This window comes from Micropterus salmoides, unplaced genomic scaffold, assembly GCF_014851395.1.
Source record: "Micropterus salmoides isolate LMB-PRFRI ecotype aquatic unplaced genomic scaffold, ASM1485139v1 Ms_hic_scaffold_7, whole genome shotgun sequence".
Classification (NCBI taxonomy): Eukaryota; Metazoa; Chordata; class Actinopteri; order Centrarchiformes; family Centrarchidae; genus Micropterus; species Micropterus salmoides.
This window is the reverse complement of record NW_024044459.1, coordinates 8,699,977-8,727,958: the sequence shown is the minus strand read 5'-3', so window position 1 is coordinate 8,727,958 and position 27,982 is coordinate 8,699,977. Positions and strand designations below refer to the sequence as shown.

The 27,982-nt window shown below is 41.1% G+C and overlaps 1 protein-coding gene across 3 annotated transcripts in view; it reads right to left on the bottom strand.

Moving 5' to 3' along the window:
* The window catches only part of LOC119891888 (spermatid perinuclear RNA-binding protein-like), an 81,007-nt gene that overhangs the window by 18,899 nt on the left and 34,126 nt on the right, over positions 1-27,982 (bottom strand). For all 3 annotated transcript variants that reach the window (XM_038703856.1, XM_038703858.1, XM_038703857.1), the window contains exons 3-11: positions 26,627-26,856; positions 23,863-24,028; positions 20,150-20,294; positions 14,740-14,867; positions 11,334-11,429; positions 10,951-11,062; positions 7,282-7,379; positions 4,955-5,048; positions 4,521-4,589 (exon numbers count right to left, since the gene is read on the bottom strand). In XM_038703856.1, the coding sequence (XP_038559784.1) occupies positions 4,521-4,589; positions 4,955-5,048; positions 7,282-7,379; positions 10,951-11,062; positions 11,334-11,429; positions 14,740-14,867; positions 20,150-20,294; positions 23,863-24,028; positions 26,627-26,856 (1,138 nt within the window). The remainder of the gene's footprint in view (positions 1-4,520; positions 4,590-4,954; positions 5,049-7,281; positions 7,380-10,950; positions 11,063-11,333; positions 11,430-14,739; positions 14,868-20,149; positions 20,295-23,862; positions 24,029-26,626; positions 26,857-27,982) is intronic.

The following is a 27,982-nucleotide window of genomic DNA, read 5'->3' as shown; positions in this document are numbered from 1 at the left end:
AATATACTGTAAATCAAAATAATTGTGATTATCAATTTGGACATAATCGTGCAGCCCTAATATATGTGATACTATGAAACATTTCTGCTAAGTCCAAGAGAAGGCTAACACCTCCAACTAGAGTGGACAAACAGACTTATCTTGCTGAAAATTTCAACGCAAAACTTAAGTTACTGTTTTTAATCAACGATGGACTTGACAACACTTGGGCTAATAATTCAGTATTATCATCGCTGTAGAATAATAGTGTAAAACTTCTACAGTTTATAATTAATAGCCAGGGCTTTTATTTGCTTAAGGGCCTGTGTCCACCAAAGTATTTTTTTTCCAGCTTAAAACGCCAGCTGCTTTTCTGAAAACGCTTAGCTGGGAGCACTAGGGTGCTGACGCTTTGGTTGCTATGATACATAATATCCATGGAGGTTATTTGTGAAAATGCATATCAACACTCCAAACTGGGACTAGGCTTTAATTTGAAGTTTTACGGTATTCTATAAAAAATCTTATATTGTGAGTCAGTCTGTCAGAGACGAGTTAATAGCGTGCTTTTGAATACTTTAATAAATAACTTTAACATAGCGATAAACAAAATGAGATAACTACTGTAATAGTCATTCTACAAACGTCACCTTCTGTATAACAGGGTATCACTGAGAGAATACTTCCTGCTGGTCCTGCAGTCACTGTGTGTAACGACTGTGAGCTTCAGGCACTTTAGACTGAAGTGTGGTTCAGTATGAATATGGATGCAGGCGCTGCGTAAGAACATGAATGTGAAGGTGCTGATGGACAGGTGCTGGGGGAGAGAGGGGGAGGTGTTAATTCACAGTGTGTGTGTGTGTGTGTATATGGTGGGAGGCGGTGAGATAATTGTGCGGCAGCCGCCTGCAGTATTAATCCCTCTCTATCTCTGCCTCCCGTCACCTCCATTGAACTGGAAGCAGATGAGAGTCGCTGGGGACGACGGTCTCAGGGAGGGCCGATTTAATTACTGTGACACCGACAGACAGGACAGAGAGGGAGAGACGGAGAGAGGGAGAAGGTGGAGAAGGTGGAGGACCGAGAACGGAGACAGTAGCCGACTGTTTACTTTGGTTGAAGTTTTCGTTTTCTCCCTTGGTACAGTTTTTGGCAGATCTGAAGGCAGCACATACTCACATACATACATAATTCTCTTCCATTTCTATTAGATATACTTCATAGGATTGAATTATTACTGTATAGTGTGTGTATTACATATAGTTTAAACAACAGATATTATTATTATTATTATGTGTATTTTATTTATTAGTCATACCTATACCTACATACTTATACTTATATATAGCTCACACATCATGGCTATCGAGACAACTGTGACACCCCGTGTCATCCTGTCGTCCAATTTGGGCCAAATTTAGGGAAAATTGTGAGGAGCGTTAAATTATTTATAAGCAGATTTATGGATGTTTATTCACGATGGACATTTGAGTCGATGATGTCCTCAGAAAGTGTCAGGCTGAAAATAAAAATATGAGTGTATCATGTCTGTGTGTTCAGAGTTAGACTGTCTACTTGACTGTAAAAGGGCCGAATCAGCAGAGAAACTACAGTAACTATTTCCCTGTTGTTTTTAGAACACCGGCATCTCTTTTGTAACTATTGTAATGTATATCAGTTGCTTTTTTAATCTCACCTCTCGAATGTCTTTAATTTCTTATTTTATTGTTTATTTTGTTGTGTGTTTTATCGTGTCTCTGTGCTGCTGCCGTGTAACATGTGAATTACCCCCCTGGGGATGAATATAGTCCTAACCTGTTTCTCCTCCAATATATAGCTGTTAATATTATCAACAATCAGACTTTCCCAAGCTGAATAAAGCTCTCTTTTACGTCCTGATGAAGACCTGGACATGAAGACAGTGACACGCAGACCTTTTCTAGCCTGAACACAGGAGCAGATCCGTTCCTGATAACCTGATAATAAGTAAATGTCTCTTTCAGCTCCGGCAGCTTAGCTGTCCAACGTTTTTCCCCTCACTCACAGCTATTGGAAATCTGATAACCTTACACATTTTTCTGCTGCGAGGAAACGTTTCACTGAAAAGTCACGGCTGCATCGGCTCCCTGCAGACTTTTAACTTGTTTTTTGACCCGTTTCATGCAACTGGCTGATAAGGTGAATGATGCAGTGATGGGCTGAGCTGGTGACAATTCAATGCACTAAACTGAACTATTATGATCTTGTGAAGATATCAGACATGACTGCTGAATTTCAAACATGGCCTACAATGGATCACATTCATGCAGGGTCAGGGGCTTTCTCTGCCTTGATCCAGAGATTGAGGTGAATTCTGTCTGACAGCAGGATGCCATTTTAACCTGACAGGCCGTTTTGATCCTCTCAAGCAGAGCGTCCTGATTTCTAAGAAAAGCTTAGCCTCGCTGCTTTCTGCTCCACTGACTCACTTTTCCACCTTTTACACAAAGTCTGTCAGAAAGCACCTTGTTTACAGTCAACTGTAGTTTACAGCTGTCAAGCGCACACACACACACACACACACACAAAACACCAGGGCCTTTTGTCTTTGTCATTACTTACAACTGAGCTACAAAATCCTCAATCAATATCCATTCATCTGCTTTTAAGAGGCAAACACTAAGTGAATTCAGCCTACACATGATGGGACCAATACAGGTTCATTCATTCATGCTGTTTCCCTTCTAAATAAAAAAAACACAGTTTTCAATCTTATTATGTTGAAACGGCATCTTAAAAAGCATCAGGGGACACAAACATTGGATATGCACTCAACAAGGAGTCCAAACAGAGTCAGTGTTCACGCAAACAGGACTGGGCTGGGGTAATAATTCAGGCCGGGAATCTAACGCTACACAGCTGAGTGTCTTCAGTTTCAAGAGCTGGTCACTTCCATAATGAAGGCTACAGGAATAAATATTCATATATACAATGTTTTGACACATTTGGAACAAGCATTTCCTAACTGGACTTTTGTTGATCATCATGAAGCTCTGGATGCTCTGGATAGCTAGCTCTGTAGTTTCACCATTATTGCCATGCAGACTAATCTCCTACTTTCCTGAAGCATGATCAAGTGTTGATGCCATTTATTCATTCTGAGGAGTTTTTAATGACGGGCTGAGAGCAGCGCTGCGGTACCTTGCTCTTTGTAACTTTAATTTGCAGGATTTAGCGTCACTTTCCTGCAGAGCTTTTCTCCTTTTAATGCACCCTCACCTCCACACACTGGCTGGCGGTCTATAGTTCTGAGTGACTGTAGCTGCCACGCATTGTTTTTTAACTCTGATTTACACATTTAATTTTGCATTTTTACTGCTGGCCTGACACTCCGAGCCAATCAGCCGGCCAGGCCATCGAGAATTCTCCCGATGGACAGCCTGGTGCTGCCGACTGACATTAGCACTGTGTTAATAAACTCCCCCCTTCATTTATTTCACTGGGAAAGCGCACACTGGTGGTAAATTGAAGGATTGTTGGAACATTTAGCTGCAATACAACACAAAATCATCCGACAACACACTGCATTTAACCTGTGAAGCACCTTGGTCAACCTTGGTTGTTTTATGTGTGCTATATAAATAAAATTCATATTGATATATTGATATTAATTGCATTTGCCAATCAACATGCAATTAATCTGCTCTGCTTGGGACTGTGAGCTCCACAGTTTTGTGTTTCATTTACTTTTAGTTTTACATGCAACATGTGGTCCCAAACTGCGTCGGTCAAACAGTCTGAAGGGGATAACGTTACCAGCGGATCAAAAATGTAATGCACAGCACAGTAAAGGGCAGGTAGACTTCTCATTAAATGATGACCTTAGTCTGGTAATATTATGACTGGACATGTCAGAGAACACAGATATGTGGGAGAGATTCTGAATGTGCAGAAAGTTTTGACAATGAGGAGAAAATCTGCTGAAACACAGGAGCTATTAAAGGCCAGGAGTTTATAACTAAATTAAAATTAAATAATTTGTCGTTATGGTGAAAAAGTGCCACAGTCACATTTAAAGAGGTTGCTCCCCCAAACAACGACACAAAGAGGAGAGAAGACTAAATCATGAATCAGCAGGGATGATATTAAATTAGTTGATCTACAAGAGAAACTGATGCACTGACTTATATTCTGTTATAATTAGGCTATAGAGTTTGAATCGTCACGTGCCACCTGAATTTTGTGTTTCTCTTTATAAAACAAAAGAATCACCATAAACTGGTGCAGAAAAATTCATCAGAATACAGGAAATAAAGTGTTTAATGCTCAAATTTTCGAATCTCGTCTCGTGGCTTAAGTGTCTTGTCACACTCCTAATGTAGATAGATATAAAAAGGCAACTATTAGCCAGATTTATCAGCCTGCCTTTAGTTCTTTGTATTCCAACATCTTTACTAATCAACTGCAGTGTTTCTAGGGTTTCAGAAGTGGGAGGAAGAGGATTTAGATCATCTGAGCAAACTGTGATTCTTTGAAACAAGCAAGCCGATGGTGAAAGTCACCTTTCATCCTTTTGATGAAGTCTCTGTCATCTGACCCGACGTCCTCCCGAAGCCTTTTCTGACAGCCGCCTGCAGAGTGGAAACAGACAGACTGATCACCTGAAACATCCCACATCCCACACAGACTGAGAGAGAAGTCACACACAGGTTATCTAAACATATTATTATCATCATTATCTTCATTTGGAATGTATCTAAACAGGAGAGTATGAAAGCTGCTTTATACAGCGGGGCTGAAAGAAGAAAAGAACATAGAATGGAGATAAAAATAGGAAAATAAACACATGACAGACACACATGGGTACACACAGATGAAAACAGAAATGATGCACACACACACACACACACACACACAACGGCATGAAGTCAAACTCACACATTCACATGAAAAAACACACACACACACACACACACACACACAACTGAACACACACCTTCTAACAGCCTTGGTGAGGGCTTGCTGGCGGGGAGAGGATCCATATTCAAGACCTTGTAAAGCTGTCCAAAGGCTAGGAGGCGCAATGCATACTGAAAAACACACACACACACACACACACACCCCAGACAGAATAAGGGCACATCACTGTATTGGTAAAGCAACAGAACTCTGCAGTCAGTGGAGAACACGTAGCAACAATACCATTTATTCTCTGATCAATACGCTTTAATTATCGGGGGAAACTTGTGTGAGCGGCCACACGTTTGTGTAAACCAACTAATTCTGTTGGGAGAAAGTTTATGCATTATAGAGGGGAGGAATAAACACTCAGTGGGCACGAACAAAGGAGGGAGAGAAAAATAAAGAATATTCCCAGACTGGCAGAAACAGAGAGTGAGGGAGGGAGGAAGAGATGAATTTGAGGATGTCTTGATATTTCTCAGCGCTGAGCCCACAATTTCCGCCCGGGGGCAGACTTTGATGTTCCATGTGCTGTGTAGCAGCAGCGGCGGTAGTAGTAGTGTTGGTATGGTTGTAAATGGGGAAGAGTGTTCCCACGCTCATTAGGTGGCTAATTAGGCTGCCAGTTCGTCCAGCCTGCGCAGCACTGAGGGGCTGCTTATCTGAGGTCAGAGTCCGGGCTTCTGCGGCCGTTCTGCTATTTATAGTGCTGACGTGAGCTCGGGGCTTCACCGGGGCGTCACAGGACTCGCTTTAAATAAACCTCCTTCAATCAGAGTAATAGGGCGGAGCGTTACTCGTCTGATTTCCTGGAAATGCTGACTTTGGCGCAGTGGGTGGTGTGGAAGTACACCCGGTGGGATGTTTCAGGGTCTCACGAGTCGCATGGCGCAGGCTGAGTTTTTCTTTCTCTGCCCAGCTAATGATTACGCTCAGTAAAGTAGGTGTCTGCGGCTGGTTTTATAGCAGGAAAACAGGAAGGGAAGTTTTATAACGCTCTGAGGGGAAGATGTTAAGACAACATCCATAAAGCAGCAGTTCAAAAGACTTACTATCGGATGTAAGTTATGTACAAAGTCTAAAATCAGAACACATCTGAGGTTTTACAGCATCAAATCAGCTCCAGGGAGAAACTCTGCTCCTAAACTACACTTCAGAGTTTGGACTGTAATGATCTCTGAAAATACTTAAACATTCCCAACTTGGCTTTAAATGTTAAAGAATTTTCTGCACAGAGTGAATCTGTGTCTTCACAAATCTCTCTGTTGTTTATTAAAGTATGAGTAGCTCCAGCTTTTAATGTTTTTCATCCCAGACTTGATGAAATTTAAGAAGACTTTTTTAAATTTTTTAGTTGTGTATGACTGACTTCACCAACATTGGGACAAGATAAAACTTGGGCAGCTGTGGCCCAGAGGTGAGAGACAAGAGCCTGTTAATGGAAGCTTTTAATGTTCACGCCTCTGGAGCAGACAGGATAATGTAGGTGGGAAATGCCCCTATCTTCCTTAACAGCTACTGTCAAAGTGCCCTTGAGCAAAGCATTAAGCCTTCAATTGCTCCAGTGGGAGACAAGAACTTGAAAATCTAAAGTATCCTGTCAAACTACCAGAACCAACCATCTCTCTGAAACAGGTGAAAATAATAAATTAAACAGGAATATCATGGGTTGAATTCCTTCATCAACACCAGATTGACCTCAAACATTGGAGCTGTTCTTGCTAGATCGGGCCAGTGGTTACCTTTATAGTGGAATATATTACAAATTGATGTTTATAGCTGATACATCCAACAACATAGTAGGTGTAAACCAATAAAAAGGGCTGCGTATCTAACACTTCTTTTGGTACCACGAAACAAAATGTTCTTCAGGCACTATGAGGCAGAGGATATTAACAGCCTTTGTTGAGACGGGCGTTTTGGACCTCACAGGGTCAACTGACGAAAACCTTAAATATCTTAGACAAGCCTTAATCAATAGCTATTTAGATCAACAATTTCTTTGTTTTTCGTTATTTCGCAAAAATACCAAAACATTTGATGATTGCAGCTTCTCTAACTGATGAGAAAATATTCTTGCCTTAAATCTCTTTGGGTTCCGGACTACACAAAACAAGACATTTACAGACGTCTCATTGGGATGCAAGAATATTTTCAAGGCCAAGTCAATTAATTGAAGAAAATAATCAGCTGATTAACTGAAAATAAAACTACTCATAAAAAAACTGTATAAACTCTGTATAATATGAGAAACACTTGTAAATGCTTTGAGTAAAGAAATGCTTTCGTGTCTGCAGAAGACACTGACAGCAGCCGAAGGGGCTGATGGGTAGAGTGAGCTGCTGTGTAGAGTGGACTGACCTGTGCACTGTCTGTGATGGCGTCAGCCTGCTGGGTGCTGAGGTCAGACAGGACGTCTGAGGGTTCCCTCTCACAGGGGTCATGAACTCCTGGACCTCCTGTAAAGAAAGGCCACATCAGTGTTCTGAGTCTGACAGGAGAGACCTCCAAACAGCAACATACCAGCTTAATTTTACCAGACAGGAGAAACACACGAAAATAATTTACTGTCTCCTACAGTGTACACAGTGAATGTAGCAGCAACTCATCAATGATTCAAGGCCTTCAGGGAACAATCTGCCATTTCAGTGCTGAGGGAAACCATGAGACACATTTTAAAAAATCCAATCACATGGTAACAAAGGCTAACTCACTGCTCTGTACTGATCAAAGGTGGGAGCCGAAGGTTTCTCAGATAAAGGATTAGAAAAAGAGAAAGAAGGATGGTTGCAAAAAATTTATCTTAGAACATCTCTCTATTCATTAGCGGGGGATAGGATACATTTTTCATGTCGACCGCTCTAGGATGAAAAGAAACCCTCAGAGGATGTTTACATGACTTAGAAAACAAACACCTGTGAACGTGCTGTAAATCTTTCTAAAACCCTCCATCACCAACCTTTACTGAAAGAAAAACAAGTAAAAGTTAAATTAAACCATCTTTCATGGAGCCGCGAGGTATCTGCACCCCAATTTGGAAACCATTAATGCACTGTAGGGTGTAGGAATGCATTGTTGAAACTCCACAGTGTCAACAATGCATCCCTACCGGGATGAAACCGTTACCGGTTTAATGATAACCCATGGTAAACTTCCCAACAGCTATTATAACCATACACATTTTCATTACCATGATAACCGGGTTTGGTTACGCGCTTTGACAAACTCATGGTAAAGCAAGCGTAAAGCAAGTAATACCTTTCCAGCATCTACCAAAGTTAGCGACAGTCTCCCAGAAGCAGGCACGCATGCACAGCATGCAACGTGGGTTTGTTTGGGTCAATGACAAGACAGCAGAAGATGTGCTGCAGATATTTTTCAGCCTGTCTGGTCGTATTTTGGTTTTTATAAGAGGGCTGATGGAAACTTGATCGAAGAAAATAATCTTATAGCAAATGCAGGGTGAGTTAACTTTTAGCTGTGACTTATCTCTCTGACTTGCTAACAGCTTGTAAACTGAGGTTCTCTGTTACCTTCTCTTGTAAAAACACTACACGTTGTTCTGTTGGCGTATGCGTTGTGTGCATGCAGACTCTATTCGCCCACTGCACATGACAACACGTTACGCAGTTTAGTCACCCTAACGACAATTTTTTTTCATTTCATATCCGACAATTGAATCGTCAAATTAGTTGTAAAAGTGTTCCAGCAGGAGAAACACTGCAGTTAGTGCTTTAAACCTCTGGGGCTGATTCCTTTTAAAACATTACATACATGCTTTTTACTTATTATCAGAGTAAGCAGTGCAGAGAGAAAGTGGAACAGGGAGCAGAGTCGCCTGATGTTGCCCTCAAGTTAGAGAAAGCTTTTTTTAAAAGTTAGAGCTTCTGTATTGTTTCACTAAAAGAACGCAGTGATAGAGCTCCATTTCACAAGTTAACAGCCCATAATGCAACTGGGTGTCAGGCAGCACTGCATTTTTACTCCATGAACCTTTCTAACTATCATAAGAAAACTGTGAGACGGTACACTTTAAGCTGAATACTAATATCAGCATGCTAACATGCATGCATATTTAGCAGGTTAAAATGTTTAAAATTTGCTAATCAGCATTAAGTACAGCTGAGGCTGATGGGAATGTGATTAGTGTTACAGGTATTTGGTCCAAAGTCAGAGGGTCCTCAAAGTGATTACTGTTCATCCTGAGGGGAACATGAATGTATGAACCAAACTGAGATCCTTTGAGTAGTTGTCGAGATTTTTCACACCATAACCATAAATGTTCAGCTCATGGTGGCGCTAAAGGAAAAATCAGGGGATCTCCAAGGTCATCAGGATTCATCCTCTGGGAAACATGAATGTCTGAACTAACTGTCACAGAAATCCATCTGATAGTTGTTGAAATATTTGAGTCTGCACCAAAGATTCAGTTTTCTTTAAGACTTTAGCAGTGACGGACAGCTGCTGCCACTCCACTTGAGTCCCTTTGGAAAAGTGCCATTGTAGTAAACGTGCATTTCATAATAAACGCACTGATCAGTGATTTTAAACACTTAGCCTACATTTCCACTCCTTCACATCCAATGACACATTTTTTCATTTCTTTTTAAACAGAAGGCTCCACATTGTTCTTCAGGTGTCCTTCCTGATTTTAATTTCACTGTCAAACTTTGTAATTTCATTTCGCTGCTCTCTGAGGAGAGAGTCTGATTACTGGATTCATTCACTAAGGTCAACTCTCAACCACTGACGGATGACATATATTAATTTCTCTCAGAAATAATTTTATAATTTCCAAGATTAAAACTGTTGAATACATCAAACAGAGGACATACCATCTGCTGCCATCCTGAGAACCCGGTTTTTGTGCCTCAACATAAAAGCTATACTAGGTCTGATTTTCTATGCGATTCAATGTCCTGCCACCGTAAAAAACAGCCTTTCAATTTTACTTTTAATGCTTATTGTGCCTTTTTACCTCATGGGCCCTTGTTAGTAGACAATACTGTACAATACATAACTTCCATGTCCAATTAGATCCACCATATTCAAATGTTTGATTCAAATTGAGACCCAAACTCGGCTGTGCCTACATGCTGTCTGGTTATAAAAATGTCTGGACGGCTTGTAGCAGCAGCCATGGTGTCTTTCATTCCCACAGTGCTCCAAACAAGACACGCAGAGGGTAAAATCTGGTCCACTGTTTCACAACCAGGACACAATGCTTCTCCTGATTCTGTCTTTCATCAGTTGACCAGAAGCTCCTTTCCAGCACCTTAAAATAAGCTTTCAGATGGAGTCTGAGCACTATTACACCCTGATAATTGAGGCACACCCTCCCTTTTGTAAAGACGGGAACTAAAACCCATGTCTGCCAGTCCACAGCCATCGCACCCGACCTGCCAACATAACGCTTTTTGACAATCTAAGTGACTTCCAACAGAGAGCTGCCCACCACAGAGTCTTCCAGTTGTGCCTCCTCAGGAGTTCTTCAAGTACTCAAACTGTCCAACATTATTTCCAGTCAAGGTCAGAAGGTCAGCCCGTGTTGAAGCCCTGCCTCCCATTCCTGTTTCATCCGACAATGTGTCAGAACTGCTGGATTGTTTTTCCAGTCTCGGTACAGATGTTTTCCGCAACAAAGTGATTCAGTAGGGCTCAGAAATACACGTACCAGGAGTTTCTGTTTCCTCCTCTCTTTTTTCCTCTGGTTCATTACTGAAGAAGATCGAAAAGACTTGGCATAGCCGCAATGTTTTGTCCCAACAATATTTTCCAGTTCTACAGAAATCTCCAAATTGAACTTGGCCGCTCATCATCTCCTTTGTTTATATCTTTCTATAAATTCTGTATGTGCTGCCTCCAACTCTCACTTGGCAATTCATCACTTTTTTTATGGGGTTCATAAACAACGTTAAACCAGCCCTGGACGATCTGAAGCCTGGAGTATAGAAGATGGAAATGTTTAAGAGTGTAAATGCGAAATAACAAAGAGAGCTCAGAGGCTGCTGTGAAGGACTGATCACTGACCTGGCAGGAGAATCCCTGAGGCGATGCACTCCATGACGCGACGCAAGGCCTCACCTGGACCCAGCGGCCGGTTACAGGTGGCTATGGCCTTTTCACAGATCAGCTCCAGAGGCTGCAGAGAGCGGACACCGAGAGGACACTCAGTGTAAAATACATCAGTTACAGTCATGATTCTGGTCCTGGGACACAGAGTTTACTACACATCCTGCACACAGACAGACTGGGACATAAACTTAAAATGGCATAACATAAATAAAATTCCTTTTTCCCCCATTCTTTCGGTTTGTACAGTTTACACTTTGCTTAACTCGATCTTCTACTGGATGTGAGATCTTGATCTCCCCTGCACAAGAAGCCATTCTTACTCTTTGGCCGTCACCTACCCATCCTTTGAGAGGCTGCCACACAGGCAGTCTGTTGCACATGTCTCTGAAAATCCTCAAGACGATGACGCAGGACTTGAGATCTGTGACTCTGGCCTAGGGAGACAGACAGAGAAACCTGAGTGACAGCATGAGGAGCATTTCAACAAGACAGCAATCCGGATGAGCAGCACAAACGCCAGAATACGTGCCCATGACGCTTCAGGCTCTGAGCAATGGGATCTCAAACGCTTCAAGAGGCATTTTCATGACCCCTGATATGCCAATATGCTGCCAGTACCATTGTGAGAGAGTGAAGTTGAAGTATAACAATATCACTGACAATTTAGTTTTAGATTTATTACAAAATCTCACAATGTGTAATTTTTGTAGGAACTGGTAATTGAAAATTCTGTTTTTGTGTTGTTATTGATATTTTATTTATTTTATTGAGCTGTTTCATCTCTATCATCTGATATTTCTCATGAACCTAAGTTGTTTTCTGGGCGAACAGGGAAAGAGATAATATATGAGAGACATCCTGTGAGTGTGAGTTTAATAGTAATCTAATCTATAAAATCTAAGATATTTCGGAGCGAAGATACTAGCTACAAATCTTTATTTAGTTAATTTCTCTCAAACATTTGAGCATTTGAGCATGTTTAATAGTCTCCTGTTATTGTGACTTAACTAAAGTAGTTATTCTAAGACACTTGATGTTTTTCTTCATGCATGCTTTTGTTTTATATAAGAATTCAATTTGTGGTGTAGAGTAAAGAATGAAATGCATATATGAAGGCCCCTGCTGCACTCATTGAGAAAGGCTCCAAGTAGATTTCTGTGCCAATTTCTTCAAGCACCCTACACATTAAGTGTTATATTATTCCTCCACGTGTTGCCTCAAAATAGTGAAAATATTCCTTTCTGACAGCAGTATTATAAGGTTAACCTCATGTGACACCTCTGCCTTTAGTGACATGAATATGCATGGAATAATAAATCATATAATAGTAATAATAATAAAATCTCTGGTAACATCTTGATTGGTTGAATGCCAGGATATTTCCCATAATTCACTGAGCTCCTCTCTCCTCCTCTCCCTCTCCATCTGTATGCATTCTTATCCCATTAATACATGTTACTAACTCGTATGTTTGTGCTTTCTCGCCCCTCTCCTCTCAGCACATGGCGCTGTAACCTCTGAATTTGTGATTGCACGTCACCTGCTGCCCCCATGTTATTGCGCAACACCTGCTGCTACAGTTATTACTCATTCCTATTCATGTTCCTATTACTATAATTATTGCTATCATTATTAGTATTACTTTTATTCATATTTGTATTATTGCCATTACTATTATTTGGCATCTCTATGTGGAAGTTGCAGTGTTCTACGGTGTTTTCTCTTTTCCGTGCTTGCTCATGGTGGCGACTGTTGGGTCTCTGTAAATAATATAGAGTATAGTCTGGACCTGCTCTATACGAAAAGTGCAATGAGACTGTTATGAATTGCTGCCATATAAATAAAAGTGAATTTACCAATTTTTGTTCCAGAAATGCTTTACATCACTCCTCTCGAGGCTCAACCAAAACTAAAAAGGGAGTGCTTGAAGAGTGTAAGGAGAATAGTATCTACAGAAGAAGATCAATGACAATAACGTCAACAACTAATTATGCTGGACATTACTGACAATTTAATTTGCACAGAATGACTGTTCACAACAATAAAGTGGGTCATTTCATTCAGGTGTTTTCATTTAAACCTAACAGACACGGTGGATGAGACGAGCATCACTAGTTGTATCTGCAGTCATTGCAGATGAGTGGAAGTCTGCGGGTCATATTATCCCTGTGTGAATATGATGAAACAAAATCCTCCTTGAGCTGCTTCACCTTCAGTGCACAGTGCAGCCCTTCACTCTGATATCACTTGGCATTCAGCTCTCCTTCCCTGAGGGGAAGCTGCTCACTGCTTCCCCTGACCTTGATGAGTGGAAGAACTCAGTTCAGCCCGGACGGCAGAGTTGCAGTTCTGACACCTGATTTGGTGAAGAATCTCTTCATGACCTTCGTAGTTACATCCCACTCTGTCCTGTTCTTCTTCTACTTGCACTGAAAAATAACCTTTTGACTGTCTCCATGCTTAATATTTACCTACAATTCATGATCCTTCTAGAAATATTCATATTTCAGTCTTACTGTGGTTTTGGATGTTTGTACATCTAATGTTGACAAACTATGTTATCCCACTGTTAGCATCAAAATGTCGCACAAATCTTAATGAATTACTGTATTTTCCCATCTACTAATGTTATGCAAGTATTAGAAGTTGGGTGCATTGAGATAAACAGTCACGTGCCATTAAACCAATAACCAGGGTTCACACATCCTGACTTATCCTTCACTCATATGTTATCAAGACCACAATCTTTCCCTGAGCTTAACAAAGTGCAAGACACATTAGGGATGAACATTTTTCTACTTTTCATATATGTTAATTTTAGTTAGAGACACTTACATCAAGGATCTGACCATTTATAGCAAATGGTTATTCTGTTAGAAGGCTCCATCAAAGACCAGTACCTCCTCTGAGGATTCTGCAGTGTAGCACTGCAACTAACAATTATTTTCATAGTCAAATAATCTGTCGATTATTTTTCTGATTACTTGATTAGTTCCTTGGTTATAAAATGCCCTGAAATGGTGAAAAATGTCAAGTGTTTCTCAAAGCCCAAATGTCTTGTTTTGTCCACAAGCCAAAGATATTCAGTTTACTGTCTCAGGGGAGAAAAGAAACCAGAAAATACTCACATTGAATAAGCTCACTAATTGATACACATCCTCCCTTTTGTAAAGACAGAATCTAAAATCCATGTCTTCGAGTCCATTGCCACCGCCCCTGACCTGCCAATGTCAAGCTTTTCGACAATCTCAGTGACTTCCAACAGAGAGCTGCTCACCACAGAGTCCTCCAGTTCTGCCTCCTCAGGAGTTCGTCAAGTACATTTAAAAAGTTGGAATCAGAGAATTTTTTTTCTTAAAAAAAATTACTTGCACTAATTAATTAATTATCAAAATATTTAGCGCTCAATTAAATAGTTGACAATTAATCGCTGCAGCTCTTCTGCAGGGACACGGTGTTGGCATGAGTGTATCAGCAGAGTAGTGACAGGTGTCAGGTTATAATATCTGAGCTGCACACCTGCATGAAACAGCTGCTGCCATTTTGCTGATGCAGAAGCAGCTTCAGTTCTCTGCCATTAAAATCATGTCTTTCTTATGTGATTATTTCAAAACACATTTGCTGCCGCACAATAAAGTATACAAATATAGTTTTCAAAGACTGGGTTCAATATTCAGGATAAGACAGGCTGCCAGGATGTAAAGACACTGAGAGTGGTTGTGTCATCAGCCCAGCTGTGCTCACCTGGAACCATTTGGCGTGTCGGAGCGAAGCCAGCGCAGCCTGGCACTTCTCCCTGTCCAGGACATCTTCCTCCTCCTGCTTCACTTCGTCCTCCTGCCTCTCCTTGTTGGCATCCTGATCGCCCTCCTCTGGAGAGAGGGACAGGACAGACTGAGTGTGATCACACTGACCTCACACACACACACACACACACACACACACACACACACAGACAGACACACAGACACACACACAGACACACACACACACAGACACACAGACACAGACAGACAGACACAGACAGACACAGACAGCAGGGTTGGACGGCTAGATATTAGGCAAACCCACTGATCTGACCGAATGAGCTAGGAGGGGGGAAATTTGAGAGAGTCATTGATTTTCTGGGAGAGGGGGGTTTCTCATGCACAAGGCAGGATCTTTCATAACATTGACAGGAGGAACCGGAGTAGACGTGAGCACATGCGTCTTGCTGCCCGACCGAAGTCTCACTCTAGATGCAGATCAGTGGCTGAAGGCGATGGAACACGCCAGATTAGTGTGTTATCAATTACGGCGCAGGACGAAAATGAGAGCATGGCAATGAGTCAGGACCAAAAGCCAGATTAAAGATTAAAATAACACTTTGGCACAAGGAGACATTTAGTGGATTCAGAAATACTGGCTCAGGAAGGCCTGAGATTAGGGAAAGGCAGGAAACAGTGCAGACACATTAGTCATTCTACTTGAAGATAAAAAAAAAGTCATCCTGCTTTAAGAAGGCAGCTTGTTCTGCAGTTTACTGGGGCGCCATGCTAGTATTTTCACTCTTGCGGGGTCGGTCAGATGTTTATGTTTGACTGAAACAGTCTCTCCACACCGGGTTCCTGTGGGAGCGCTCCTGCCATGACTGGAGGCCGAGCCATGGGAGAACGACAGCAGAAGAAGAGTGACAGCAGATGACAACGACAACATAAACATCTGAGAGTGAGAACGCCACCCTGGAAAGAAAGTGAAGGCTGTTTGTTCTCAGGAGCTGCTAAGGGGTGCCCACTGTGGGACAGTCAAGCAGACGAACAAAAGGGGGAACAGACTGCAGACCACACTGCAGAGCTCAGTTGTGAAGGCTCACGGGTTATCAGTGATCTCATCCAGGAAATCTGTGATAGTGACTTCTCTGCCACTGGAAACATTATCTTTTTTCTTCCGCTTGCCAAGTTGCAAATATTAGATGTTGATGAATGTCTCATCACACTGGAATCAGTCCCATTTATGGTTCAAAGATCTCTTTCAATGAGCAATAGCCGGCAGAGATTAAATCCTGGCTATTTCTTACCAAGCTGACAGTAACGCTGACACAGAGCATTAAAAAAAGCTCCTGCTCACTGGGAGGAGGTTACAGTGTAGTCTCTAATTCCAAATATACGCAGTATTCACATTCCAATTTATTCATCTGCGTGCGATTCATCAGCTGTAATGTGAGCTGAGGAGCGTGTGTGGTTTAGCAGTCTGTTGCTGTCGAGACCGCAGTGAAAGCTGAACAGGATGGAAGAGGTGGAGGACAAACGAAGGAGCTGCTGAGAGACACAGGGCTCGTCCCGTGTCACTCCTCCTACAAGACCAAGGACTGAGGACCTTCATGTTCTGCCCCTGGGACTTCTTGGTAATATAATGTACCACTGTCAAAGTACATCAGCAGCTGACGGCATGATTTGTCAAAGTAGGCTGGAAGAGTAAGGTTTTTTAATCTAGCACTTTTACGTGCACTCACTCAGTTTTGTTTGCTTGGCGCACCTGGAGACCTGAAAACAAATGAAACTGGGAACTGAAGTGAAACCCCACAAAAAGCCATTAAATTACTTTTCTCTCTTAAAAAATATTTTGTGGCAAGAAACCGAAGTCACTAAAAAGTACAGCAATAGTTATTAGGATCACCTTATTCAGTGGCACTAATGCTTCCAGGGTTAATGGACAAGCATTTCTCTTGAGTGGTCATACCTTAAATTCTGGACTCTGTAAGATGAACATTAAAACTGTCAGGGGTGCCACTGGAATGAATATAGACTTTTTTTTGTGTGTCAATTATTACATCGATTAATTTAATCAAAATTTTAAAGTAAAAACAGATTATATAATTACATTTGCCTATTAGAAAAAGCATTAACTTACTTTGGCTATAAATTAATTTTAATGTGAAAATATAATACTTTTTAAATTCCATTTACTTCATTTTATTGTTAATTTAACAGGGACAATACACAGTACATTTACTGCACCTCATATAGCTCAAAGCTAGAGATTTAACAGTAACGCTTAATACTTAAAGGCTGCAAATAAAGAAAATGTCATTTTTGATTATTCAATCAATTCTTTTTTTGATTAGAAATTACTGAGAAATGACAGTCAACGATACATTTTTCTTTTCATTGACTAATCAAATGATTAATTGCTTCAGCAAATACACGACACGGTAGCTCAGTATCTGCACTTTGCTTGGTGAGTGTAGCATTCGAAGGCAGCCCAGGACAGGGTCAGAGAAGACGTCTGCCGGAGCACTCAGTAGATTAATAGACCCTCACTGTGGGGCCTAACGATAAGTCAAAACATCATTTATCATTAATAATGGACTCCCATAGCAATGCTCAGCCATTGTTTTTCACATTTCACTATGTGTAAATGCAAATGACATTTAAATTTTTCTACTATTAAATTTAATCGATTCATTGTTTCAGTCCTAATTTGCTCACTTACTTATTTGCTGTCTGCGTATCACATTCAATCTCGCAATTAATTTGTATCTCCTGCTTTGACATTTAGTTTCCATTTTCTTATCGACTTTCACTTAGAGATTATTCTCTTTAATTTAAACACGGGTATGCAGAGTGCTACCTACAAATTAAATTAGACAGAACAGAACTCGGTCATTAAACGCTAATTAAGACTCCAACACTGGCTAAAAATCCACAATTAAGGAATTACATGTACATTTTATTGTAACTGAAGAAAGTACAATTTCCAGCTCTTTAGTGAAGGACCTGAGATTTGTATGCATTAACTTTACAGACTTTTATCTTAGTATTATAAGGATAACTATGACTGATTCCTGTAATTCTTTTGCAGACGAACTGTGGAAACTGTTTCCCAGAGGCAGGCCATGTAGGAGCCATCACTCACAGGTCAAGACCACATACAGATAAGGACAACCCCCACTAAATTCTCCCTGACATCATCATCTAAGGGGAATTTTGATTAGTGACCAGGACATCAGATTAATTCAATTAACACCGTTTTTACAACATGAAATTATGGGATGTCATTCTGAGCCAATAACGATTGAGGGGTCAACCCTGGTAATTAAAACAAACAAGCACATATCTGGACATGGGCTGCTGGTTAATGGAGTCATTTTGTCATTTTAGTCTGTGTGCTCTGTGGTAGACATGGACCAGAATTTCATGGTGACCCAGAGAGAAGTCCAGTCAACAGAGGAAGGGGGGAGGGGGGGTAGAGGAGCATGTCTGAGGCAGAGCGTGAGTGGGTTGGTTTGATTTGGTTGTCGGGGAAGCCCCTTGTACCCGGGGTTTCCTGCTGCTGGGTGGGGGGGGCGCCTCATCAGCAGCGGGGCCGCAGAGAAGTGTCAATCCACACGGCACGCTGACCTGCGGAGCTACGGCAACAAAACCAACAGTCAGTGAGCAGAGGCCAACTTACAGGAGGTATACCCTAAAAACCAGGGGTCATCTAAGAGCCAAAGGGATTCAGTTAGACTGTGATGGGTTACTCACCAGACAGAATATAACTGGACGGGTTCCTTGAAGAACTCTCATATTTGTTAAGTGAAATACCAGAGATAGGGTTTGGATACATACATATATATAACCGGATAGAGTTGACAGAAAGGTTTTGGTCTTTTGACCCGTGAACAAGAGTTTCTGGTGCAACAACTTTGCAGTAATTGTGATATAATAAGTTTAAAACTTTAGGATTCCAACTTTCTGACACGTGTCATGGGATCAGCTGACCCATTAACAAGAAAAAAACCACCGCTCTATCGATGTTGTTGAACTACAAAACCCCTTCGCTCACAATCACACACTGGTGTTAACGAGTGGTCTCTCGTTCTGTAAGAGCTCGCAGAGAGAAAATTAACTGGACGATGTCTTCAAGTAACATTTTGGACTTGATGTTTAAGATAGTAACATTCAGCGACTGCAAAAAAATGAGCCTGCACCCAGAAAGTTTAATACATTTCTCTTTACTGTTAAAAAAGAGCGAGAAGAAATTCAAAAGATTTATTAGCCTTTGATCTTGGCGAATGCAGATATTTTGCCAACCGGGAACTGGATCCAAAATAAAACTGTCCATTTGACCCAAACCCTAAGCAGAAACTCATAAACACTAAATAAGGGGATTTTAAGTGTCGGAAACACGGTCAGTTCTGCTCTTGTTTGTGTGTTTACAGGACAGGTAGAGGGACAGTCTTTGTTTATTGGATTTCACAATATAACAAACCAATATGAGAAAAACAAAAACAATATCCTTGTTAGTGCCGACAGGATGTTGAACCTGAAGGGAAAATGGTTTTCTCCTTGTTGTGACTCTGCGCTCAACAGCTGTGCTTCGGAGTTGCTTTTCTCCTGCTTGACAGAATCCATTTTTTTACCTTTTGTGACAGCGTGACTCAGTCTTTCCCACCGGGAGCGGGACCACAATGGGGACTCGCTGTTCCATAATGGCAGCGCTTCTGACTCACTTTTTATTCATTTTTAATTTCATTCCCATTTGTAGGGAGGAAAAACAAACACAGTCGACGCACTGAAGCGTCGGCTCTTAAAATACAGTATCGACACCTGACAGAACGGAGAGCTGGGTTTCCCATCAGTTTTTGGTCAACATGGGTGATTCTTTCACAGAGATGAACTTTGTTGGTGTGTGTGGGATTATTTCACTTGAACAACCTCTCCTTTACTATTGTATGTAACATGTCTGGTCTAAAGGAACAACTTCCCTACTCTGATTTTTGGATCGCTGAATCCTTTCTGATCAGACGCAGGATGATACAAGAGGACGCATGAGACAGACATCTCCTTTTTCACCAATCCCAACCCAACACATCCCCTGCGGAAATCATCCTGCCCCAGCCATCTGCTATTTCCACCACACTTGACCCACATCCATATCATCCCTTCTCCTTTTTCCCCTGTTTGCCTCTCAGCTTTCAGCCCTCTCACAGTATCATCCTTCCAAATTTTCCCCAGATTATCTCCTATATCAAGCTCAGGTGTCATAGTACTTTTATACAGGGCAGAATGACCCCTCCCCCCTCTTCCTCACCCTTTTCCTCTCTCTTGGCTCTCGGTTGTCATATAAAGGTCAAACAAAAACAGGGGAAGCATCCTCCCAAACAGGAGGCACAGCAGGTGGTTGTAAATACCTTCTTCTATGGTGCTGTGTTCCTCCCTCATGGTTAGGGAGGAGAGGGTGATCTTCAGCTCGAGTTGGGGGTCTTTGGTGCTGCAGACCCGGATGGCAGCCTCTGGGACGCACGACTGCACTTCGTATTTGTCCTCCGTCATTGTCTGCAAGGCAGGGCCGCGCGATTAATCAAGTATCGAATATCACAGTCGCAGCATTAACTCCTGCTGTTTGTAAAGAACAAGGCGCTGTCCAAAAGACTCCAGTCCAATATTCTAAAATACAGTATATTTAAATAAATTAACTTTATTTACCCTTAACTGCAGAGATGATCAGGATTTTACTTGAAACAGACAAAGATATTGAACCCCTTTCTAGAACCCCATTCAGACATGTTGGTCTCATGTCTGAATAAGTGTCCGAGTCAATTTAAGCAAAAGTCACAATGGCAATCTTACTAGGTCAGACCTGTAATATTTCTGTCACTTTCAACAAGTCTAAACTAACTGCTGTCAGATTAAATTAAAAGCTGCAGCTGCGCACCTAAAACATTCAGAGAGAAATGAAATGCAAATCGTGTTCGCCTGATTAACATCACTGCCCATTTTATGTTGTTGTTGACATTCTTCTCAGGTCAGATCGTTCCATAAAAATCATTTATGCCCTTGCAGTGTGGGGGCAATAAAAAACCCTTGTACAACCACATGATTAATAAGTTGTCAGCTGAATGGAGGAATAAATAAATGAACAGCAAAATGCTTTAGATACCACATGTGAGCAAACAGGAATTAGTGTTTTAAGCATAAGTATAAGTTTAGGAGATTTACTGTGAGAAGCGGGGTGAGCATCCCTCGCGATTGCTATGATCCTTTGTTAAGGTTTCACACAGGCATTGTAGCTCTTTCCATAAACGTCCTGACACATCTGAATGCCGGCGTTGGGAACATCTAAAAGCATCACTTAGACAGGTGAAGCCAGCAATGTTACATATCCCATGGCTTTAGAGACATGCCTTTATTCATAATGTTCATTGTTTTATATTTCACCATATTTCAGTGAAAAACCTACGTGTTCTGATCCTCTCCCAGAAGTGTTCATGTTACCTGTTGTCTTGATAAATTCAGGATAATTTGCATTTCCACATCGCTAATTCTGTTGGGATCGTTTCAGTGACTCACTATTCTCTCGCACTGTCTTTGTTTAGAAATGCTTTGCTGTCTTTTTGATTGATACTTTGAAGATACTGTCAATGAAACATTCATCAGGAACAATCCATTTCTTGGTAGGATTTTAATTTGAAACATACACAGGAAGTGTTGGGTTCATATACAGTATCTTAAAGTTATAAACCTAAAGATTTCCATGACATCAAACCCCATTTTTAAAAAATAAATTATTATCTGGGTGCTGAGAAAACTGGTGTTAAAAAAATCAACCATGATTTGACATAAAACTACACATTTTGTCATTACCAAACAGGCCTATCAAAGCAGGAAACGGCACAAACTGTTGTGTTAACATGCAGCTTTTCTCCACATTTCAGTCAGCGTTTCCACCAGTGTTGTTATTGCCAGCCAATTCCCAGCACGCCAAACTATCTTGTTTTTCCTCAAGATTCGTGTTACCTTCAGTGTCATGTTTTCAACTGCATTCTCTCTAACTCGTCTCTGTGAGAAATGACCCCATCCATCACCCCTCTGCCTGTCAATCTCTCCCAGTTTGGCCCAGGAAATGAGAGCTTCAAATGGTTTCCTCCATTGATGATGAAGCACGCGCGGCAGCTATGGCAGGTAATTAACTGAGATGAGGCACAGGAAGCACATTTAGGCTCTGTGTACGTCGGCACTGCTTTGTTAACTAGCAGATGCTTGGGGCGGGTGCTCTGTGGAAACCCATTTGAAGTGTAGAGTTGTTTTGATAAAATTATTTGTAGAACTCTCGGGCTCAGGATGTGCGATGTTAAAAACACACAAAGCTCTCAGGGTTGCTGTGATGCATGATATCCAATTGAAACAGCAAGTCGGTGCTGTAAAGAGAGGGCCCCAGAGGTCAGAAGTTGTGGTGTGACGATGATACTGCAGTCTGTCCTTTAGACATCTCACAGAGACAGAATGGAGATAGATCAAGTATAGTCTCAGAAGCACAGGCCACTTCCTTTTCATATCATCTCCTCTGTATCCCCTTCTCCTACTGACTAAAAATAATCCTTTCATCTGGTTTAAGAATGAAAAACATTTTCTCCCCGAGAAAGGATTTATTCCGCCCAGAAACGCCTCTGAAACACATCATTATTCTGGGGACAGAAGAATGTTTTGCTGCTTAAACTCTTTTCTACTGATGATGATGATGATAAATGATTTAAACTTGTTACGAGTATTTTCTTTTTATTTAATTATTATTTTTTAATTGTGTAATTGCGTTGGAGATAGCAGACACCTCTGGTAGTTTTTGCAGTGGTTTTCATTCAATTACTATGGCTAATTTTGAATCTAATGCTGATCTTACAGAAGACTTGACTGCTTGGGATAATCGCGAGTATCATACAGACATTAGTTAAAGGTGTGTTAGTGTCCGTTTGCATTCTTGAAAAACAAAATATTCTAAAAAATCATGAGGGTCAAATAGTTTATCGCTCTATATGTTCTAAATCTATTTTTACTGAAGATTATTTATTTTTCAACTGTTTTTACCAAATCTTCAGCATGGATGAAACAATTATTCATTCTGGCTGTTTACCATCCTTTGTAGTCATCCAGTTGAAGACAGACTGTCCCCTTTTAAGCATTTCTATTTCCCTTTCTTTTACAATCTGTCCAAGCATTTGTTAAAATTTCGAATACCTTCTCTCCCCAGGCGGCGAGACTCTTTAACTCCCCCTCATCCTCCTCACTCAATCCACCATAAATGACAGTGAACTTCCTGTTATGCTGGTTTTGCAAATTCCCATACGCCTAACTGTTGTTTTATTTTATTCTTTATATTCTATTCTACTTTATATATTTGAATATCTGTTTATATATTTCCTGCTGAACATTAACTTTAAATAATCTAAAGCATGTTTGTATAACTTCCTCTTGTCCTGTGTATATCTGATAGAGTTCATTTCGTTCTGATGTACAATATCCATTTTACAGAGGACGCAAAAGAGCATAAGGACGTATATCACTAAAATGTGTAGATGTAGAGTTGTGTTGTTTAACAATGTAATCTAATCTCAAAGCTTTCAATAGCATCTCACAAGATCATTTGTTTCCTGTATCACAGATGAAAATACACCCACATATCACAGCTCACAGGATGTTTTGTGTGTGTTTTGCATTCTTTTATGACCAAACTTAATGTCACAATGACTAAATAATGCTACACTTTGAATGTATTATATCTACACTACGTATTATCTATTTTCACATTAAATATTTTGCATAATACATTGTCTACCACATCTTTACAAATCCCTCTCCCATTTGTATTATTATTTTCCTCATGTCCTGCTTCACTTCAGGTTGTCTCATCTCCAATGTCACCAGATAAACTCTCGTACTTTTATCCCATATAAGGAACTTGTGGTTGTTCTCTGCGGGCAAGCGTTTCCACTGAAGGTCAGATCACAAAGATGCTTTTTTTTTTTTTACGCCTCCCCACCCCAAAGTTCTTTCTTCAGCTGTGCTTTCATGGCTCATTTTGGAGGCACTGTGCTGAAGACTTTAATGCTGGAGGTGTGGCTGAGTGTACCTGGATCTGCAGGGGGAGGTTGGCGCTGATAGTGTATAGCAGCAGTTTGGTGGGTTTCTCCCTACACATCAGCACCAGTTCCAGGTCCATGTCCCCTTTGATCAGCAGGCCTTTAGCCACCAGACCGACACGTGTCACCCCGCACAGCACCGATGTGCCATCCGGTCTGAGGGCAGATGGAAGACAGCCAGCGTCAGAGTCTCTCACACCCATACAGAGGCTTCCAACACACAAACACAGCCATTACAGTACAACTATTCTATCTCATTATTTCACCACCACTCAAAAGGACAAATCTTTCCGTCTTGATTGAAAAGATTCATAGACATCTGAACAATGAGATCAACGGTGTATCTTCATCCTGTCATGGAAAGTTTAATTGCTTGTTTTGTCCCACCAAGAAACCTATCTACACTAACTCAACTACCTGAAGCACGGTATTCGCTTCAGCTGAACTTTAAGATGTATTTTTTCAGAAGTGATATTGTGGATATTGTCCATTATTGTTACTGCACTTTTTCGGAGAAATATTGTCAATTTTGTTGGAAAAAGCGATCTCTCTCTTTAAAAAAAATTAAAGACAGAAGCTAAAGCCTACCAATCACACAGTGCAAGTGAACCACCACATCCCCCGACGATTGAGACAAAAGATGTGTAACGATATGAACGACAACAACACTGTACCTGTAAAGCTGGGTAGGCCTCTATTCATTATTACAAATCATTAAAAAGCAGAAAAGTAGGGCTTTATTACGTTACAATCAGTAGGAAGTTAGCTAGCGTTAGCTAACTAACATTACATTAGGAACAATCCACAGCCGACATTTCTGGATTTGTTTAAGGTTTTGGAAAGAGAATAAATTGTACTTCTCCTATCAACCTCTTTGGGTAACGACTGTAACTATTACAAGTGCCCCAGGAACAGCGTTTGACCAGATCTTAGAAAAATACAGCCAAAAAAAAGCTAGAAAATTACTCTTTTTGCATTAGAGTCAATGGAGCGCATCCATGAAAGTGATGGACCTCAGTAATAGCGAGTCCTATGCGGCGCTGTGATTGGCCAGCTGTGTATTCGGGGCGTGGCTTAGCAAAGGGTCAATTGTAGCAGTATCAAGTGGGAAGATTTCGGTCAGCGATCTGATGCGAACGCAGAAGTCCCTGAAACCTGCATTCTCTCTAACGGCCAGCAGGGGGCGACTCTTTTAGCTGCAAAAAGAAGTCCATCTCCATTAGAAATAATGGTAAAATGAGGCTACTTCTCAGCTGAATAATTACCTCAATAAAAACTTTCATAATAAGTTTATGGTCTCAGTCGCTAGTTTCATGTCTTCTTCAATACAAAATGATGTTGATTTAGTAAATAATGGGCACATTTATTTTAAAATAGACCATAAAGCAGAGTATGTTTCAGGGCGGGATTATCTATGATTGAGAAGTCGTTACCATGGCAGCCTGTCAATCAGGCTAGAGTGACTCTTACCCACGGCTCTGTGTAAATTTAACCAGCGCCATTGAAAAAGCTTATTAGGAGTTGGCTGTTCACTTTCTCTGGTGAGTACATTGTGTGTCTGTGAGTACAGTTTTAGGCACAGACAAAGTTATCAGCCCTGTTAAAATGACAGTTAACGTGAGTTACAGGTGCACCTAGCTAAGCAAGCTAGCTAGCGCCGCACACGGCCGTTAGCTCTGCTGTATCGTCACTTCCGGGCACTTTCTCAACATGGCAGCGCCCTATTGGCCAAACTCGGGGCTTCAACATGGCAGTCCACAAACCAACAGGTGACATCACCATGACTATGTCCATTTCTTATATACAGTCTATGAGCAGCATATAGTTCCACCTTAAAGGGTCAGTTCACCCAGATTACTAAGAAGATATTTTCTCATTCACATATTATTTTGTATCTAGTGATGCAGTTAGTTTAGGGTTTATGACGCTTTTGATACAATGTGACAATTGCTATGTCAAGGATGAGCCATGCGCCTTTGCCACAGCCATTAGTTTAAACACACGCAGGAGCACATGCTTGGGAAAGATGCGGTTGCAATCTGAAACCTCACCAGCCTCTTTAAAATGTCACTGCTTTTGGTCCACGGGTACTGTGTGTACTGCCAAACATTTCGGCTTGCTTGCGTATATCTTTCCTGAGCCCCATGGACATAGGCAAAAAAAAAAAATATATATATATATATATATATATATAGACAAAATATACATAAATTGTCCTTTTGTGGACCATCACAGCTACACTGACTGTGAAAGTATAGTTTGATCTTAAGAAGAAATCTACTTTTGTAATCTGGGTGGACTGAACCTGGTTTCTTGAGCTTATCTGCATGAAATCATTCCCCGCTGTATCTGCATAGAGACACTTTCTTAAAACAAAACCTCGTGTGGATATTTAGGCCACGAGCCAAATGTTGAGAATTTATGATTGTTTGTTGATCTTGTTTAATCATCCAATCATCACACGTATCCTCCCGATGAAGATTTACAACAGAACACAGTTTTATGAGGGAAATCTGGCACCGTGCTGATGAAACGGGTGAAGGTACAAATATAAACTTGAACAAACAATAAATTCACTTCATCTTGCGCTCTGAAAACCCACTTAGCAGTCCGATGCAGAACTGAACTGTAAGAAAATATTGTGTTGGAATCAAAGCAGGGGTGTTCGCAGGAAAGAAGAGTATGACCGCTAGTTGGGTCACAGTACAAACATTTAAACAACCCTAAATTAAAAGTAAACAGAGCTGGACGTACTTCATCTCTGAAGCATCTTTCTCCACTGTGCTGTCCCCAGCCACGTTATTGGTGGAGGTCTTCCCTGAGGATTTGTTGAGGTCATCCATCCAATCAGAGACCTTCTTGAGGGCTCCCTCCACGGTGGACACCAGCGTCTGGACGGCCTCCAACTCCTCCGGTGCCGGATAGATGCTGGCGTGCTTTGCCATGACATGGCGGTCGTCGTTTGCAAATGACCGGAACGACCTCTGGGTTCAGACAAGGGAAAACAGAGACATTATCAATTTTTATTTTATCCATGTTTTCAGTTCATCTCACATACAGTGTGAATCACACAGAGTGAGCAGGTGGAGGTTCAGAGTGAAGCTCAAGGACATTCAGAGATGAAACATGCCCACTGATGGACCTGAATGGGCTCCTGCAGGAGTTAAACCTGTGGCCTTTACAATCTGTGACCTTTGAGATGGTCTATTTGCCTCAACATGATCATTACTCACCTTAAATGTCATCCAGAGGAATGTTAGTGATTGTTAACCAGTCAGACAAGTGCAAACTGTCTGATGTTTTCTTATTTTAAAGTAACAGAACCCCTAGTTTCAAATCTTAATTTCTGCTTCAACGTTTTTCTGATTTGTTGATTCTGGGGCCGTATTCATATAACACCTTAAGGCTAACAGTAGCACCTGTCTTGCAGAGTTATTTTGGTCTAATATAAAAAGCATTATTGCACTAAATTGTAAAATGTTAAAAAGTAGTCTGTAAGTCTGTAATGGTGCTTTCAGACCAAAAGCGAAGCAAGAAGCAAGTAGAGCCGCGACTTCCTGTCGGGCAGCGCGAAGCGAAGGGGGCGGGGCCGGCGAACCACAAACCCAGCACTGTTCCACAGTTCATTACATTTCCATAAGGCTCCATTTAAATGCATAAATAAAGCTTATTTCATGACCATCACCAAACTTCGTCTAATTCACCTATTTCTGGAACCTGGGGCTGTTTTTTTGGTTCCAAGTAACAAAATCTTAATGCTACAGCATCCAATAATGTTTCATTTCAAGAGTGTTCTTCTGCATTACATAGTCTTAACTAATACCGAACTTTAAACTAACATCAACTCAGTGCAGACCTTATTGGGTAAAACTAAAAACTTCAGCCTGCGGTTTAACTGTCAGCGCTGTCTGCTCTCCTCTGACTCCTCTTCTACTCTGTGTGACCTTTTCCTCCCACTTCCCCACTTGACTGACTGCACTGTTAGCCTCCATTTTCCCCAACTTTTAACAATCTTTTTTTTTCTCTCATCATTGCAACATGCTGCTCCGATTAATTGTCACAAAACAGATGTGCAATGTGTTGATCAGTAACATTGTCAGTTCAGCTGAA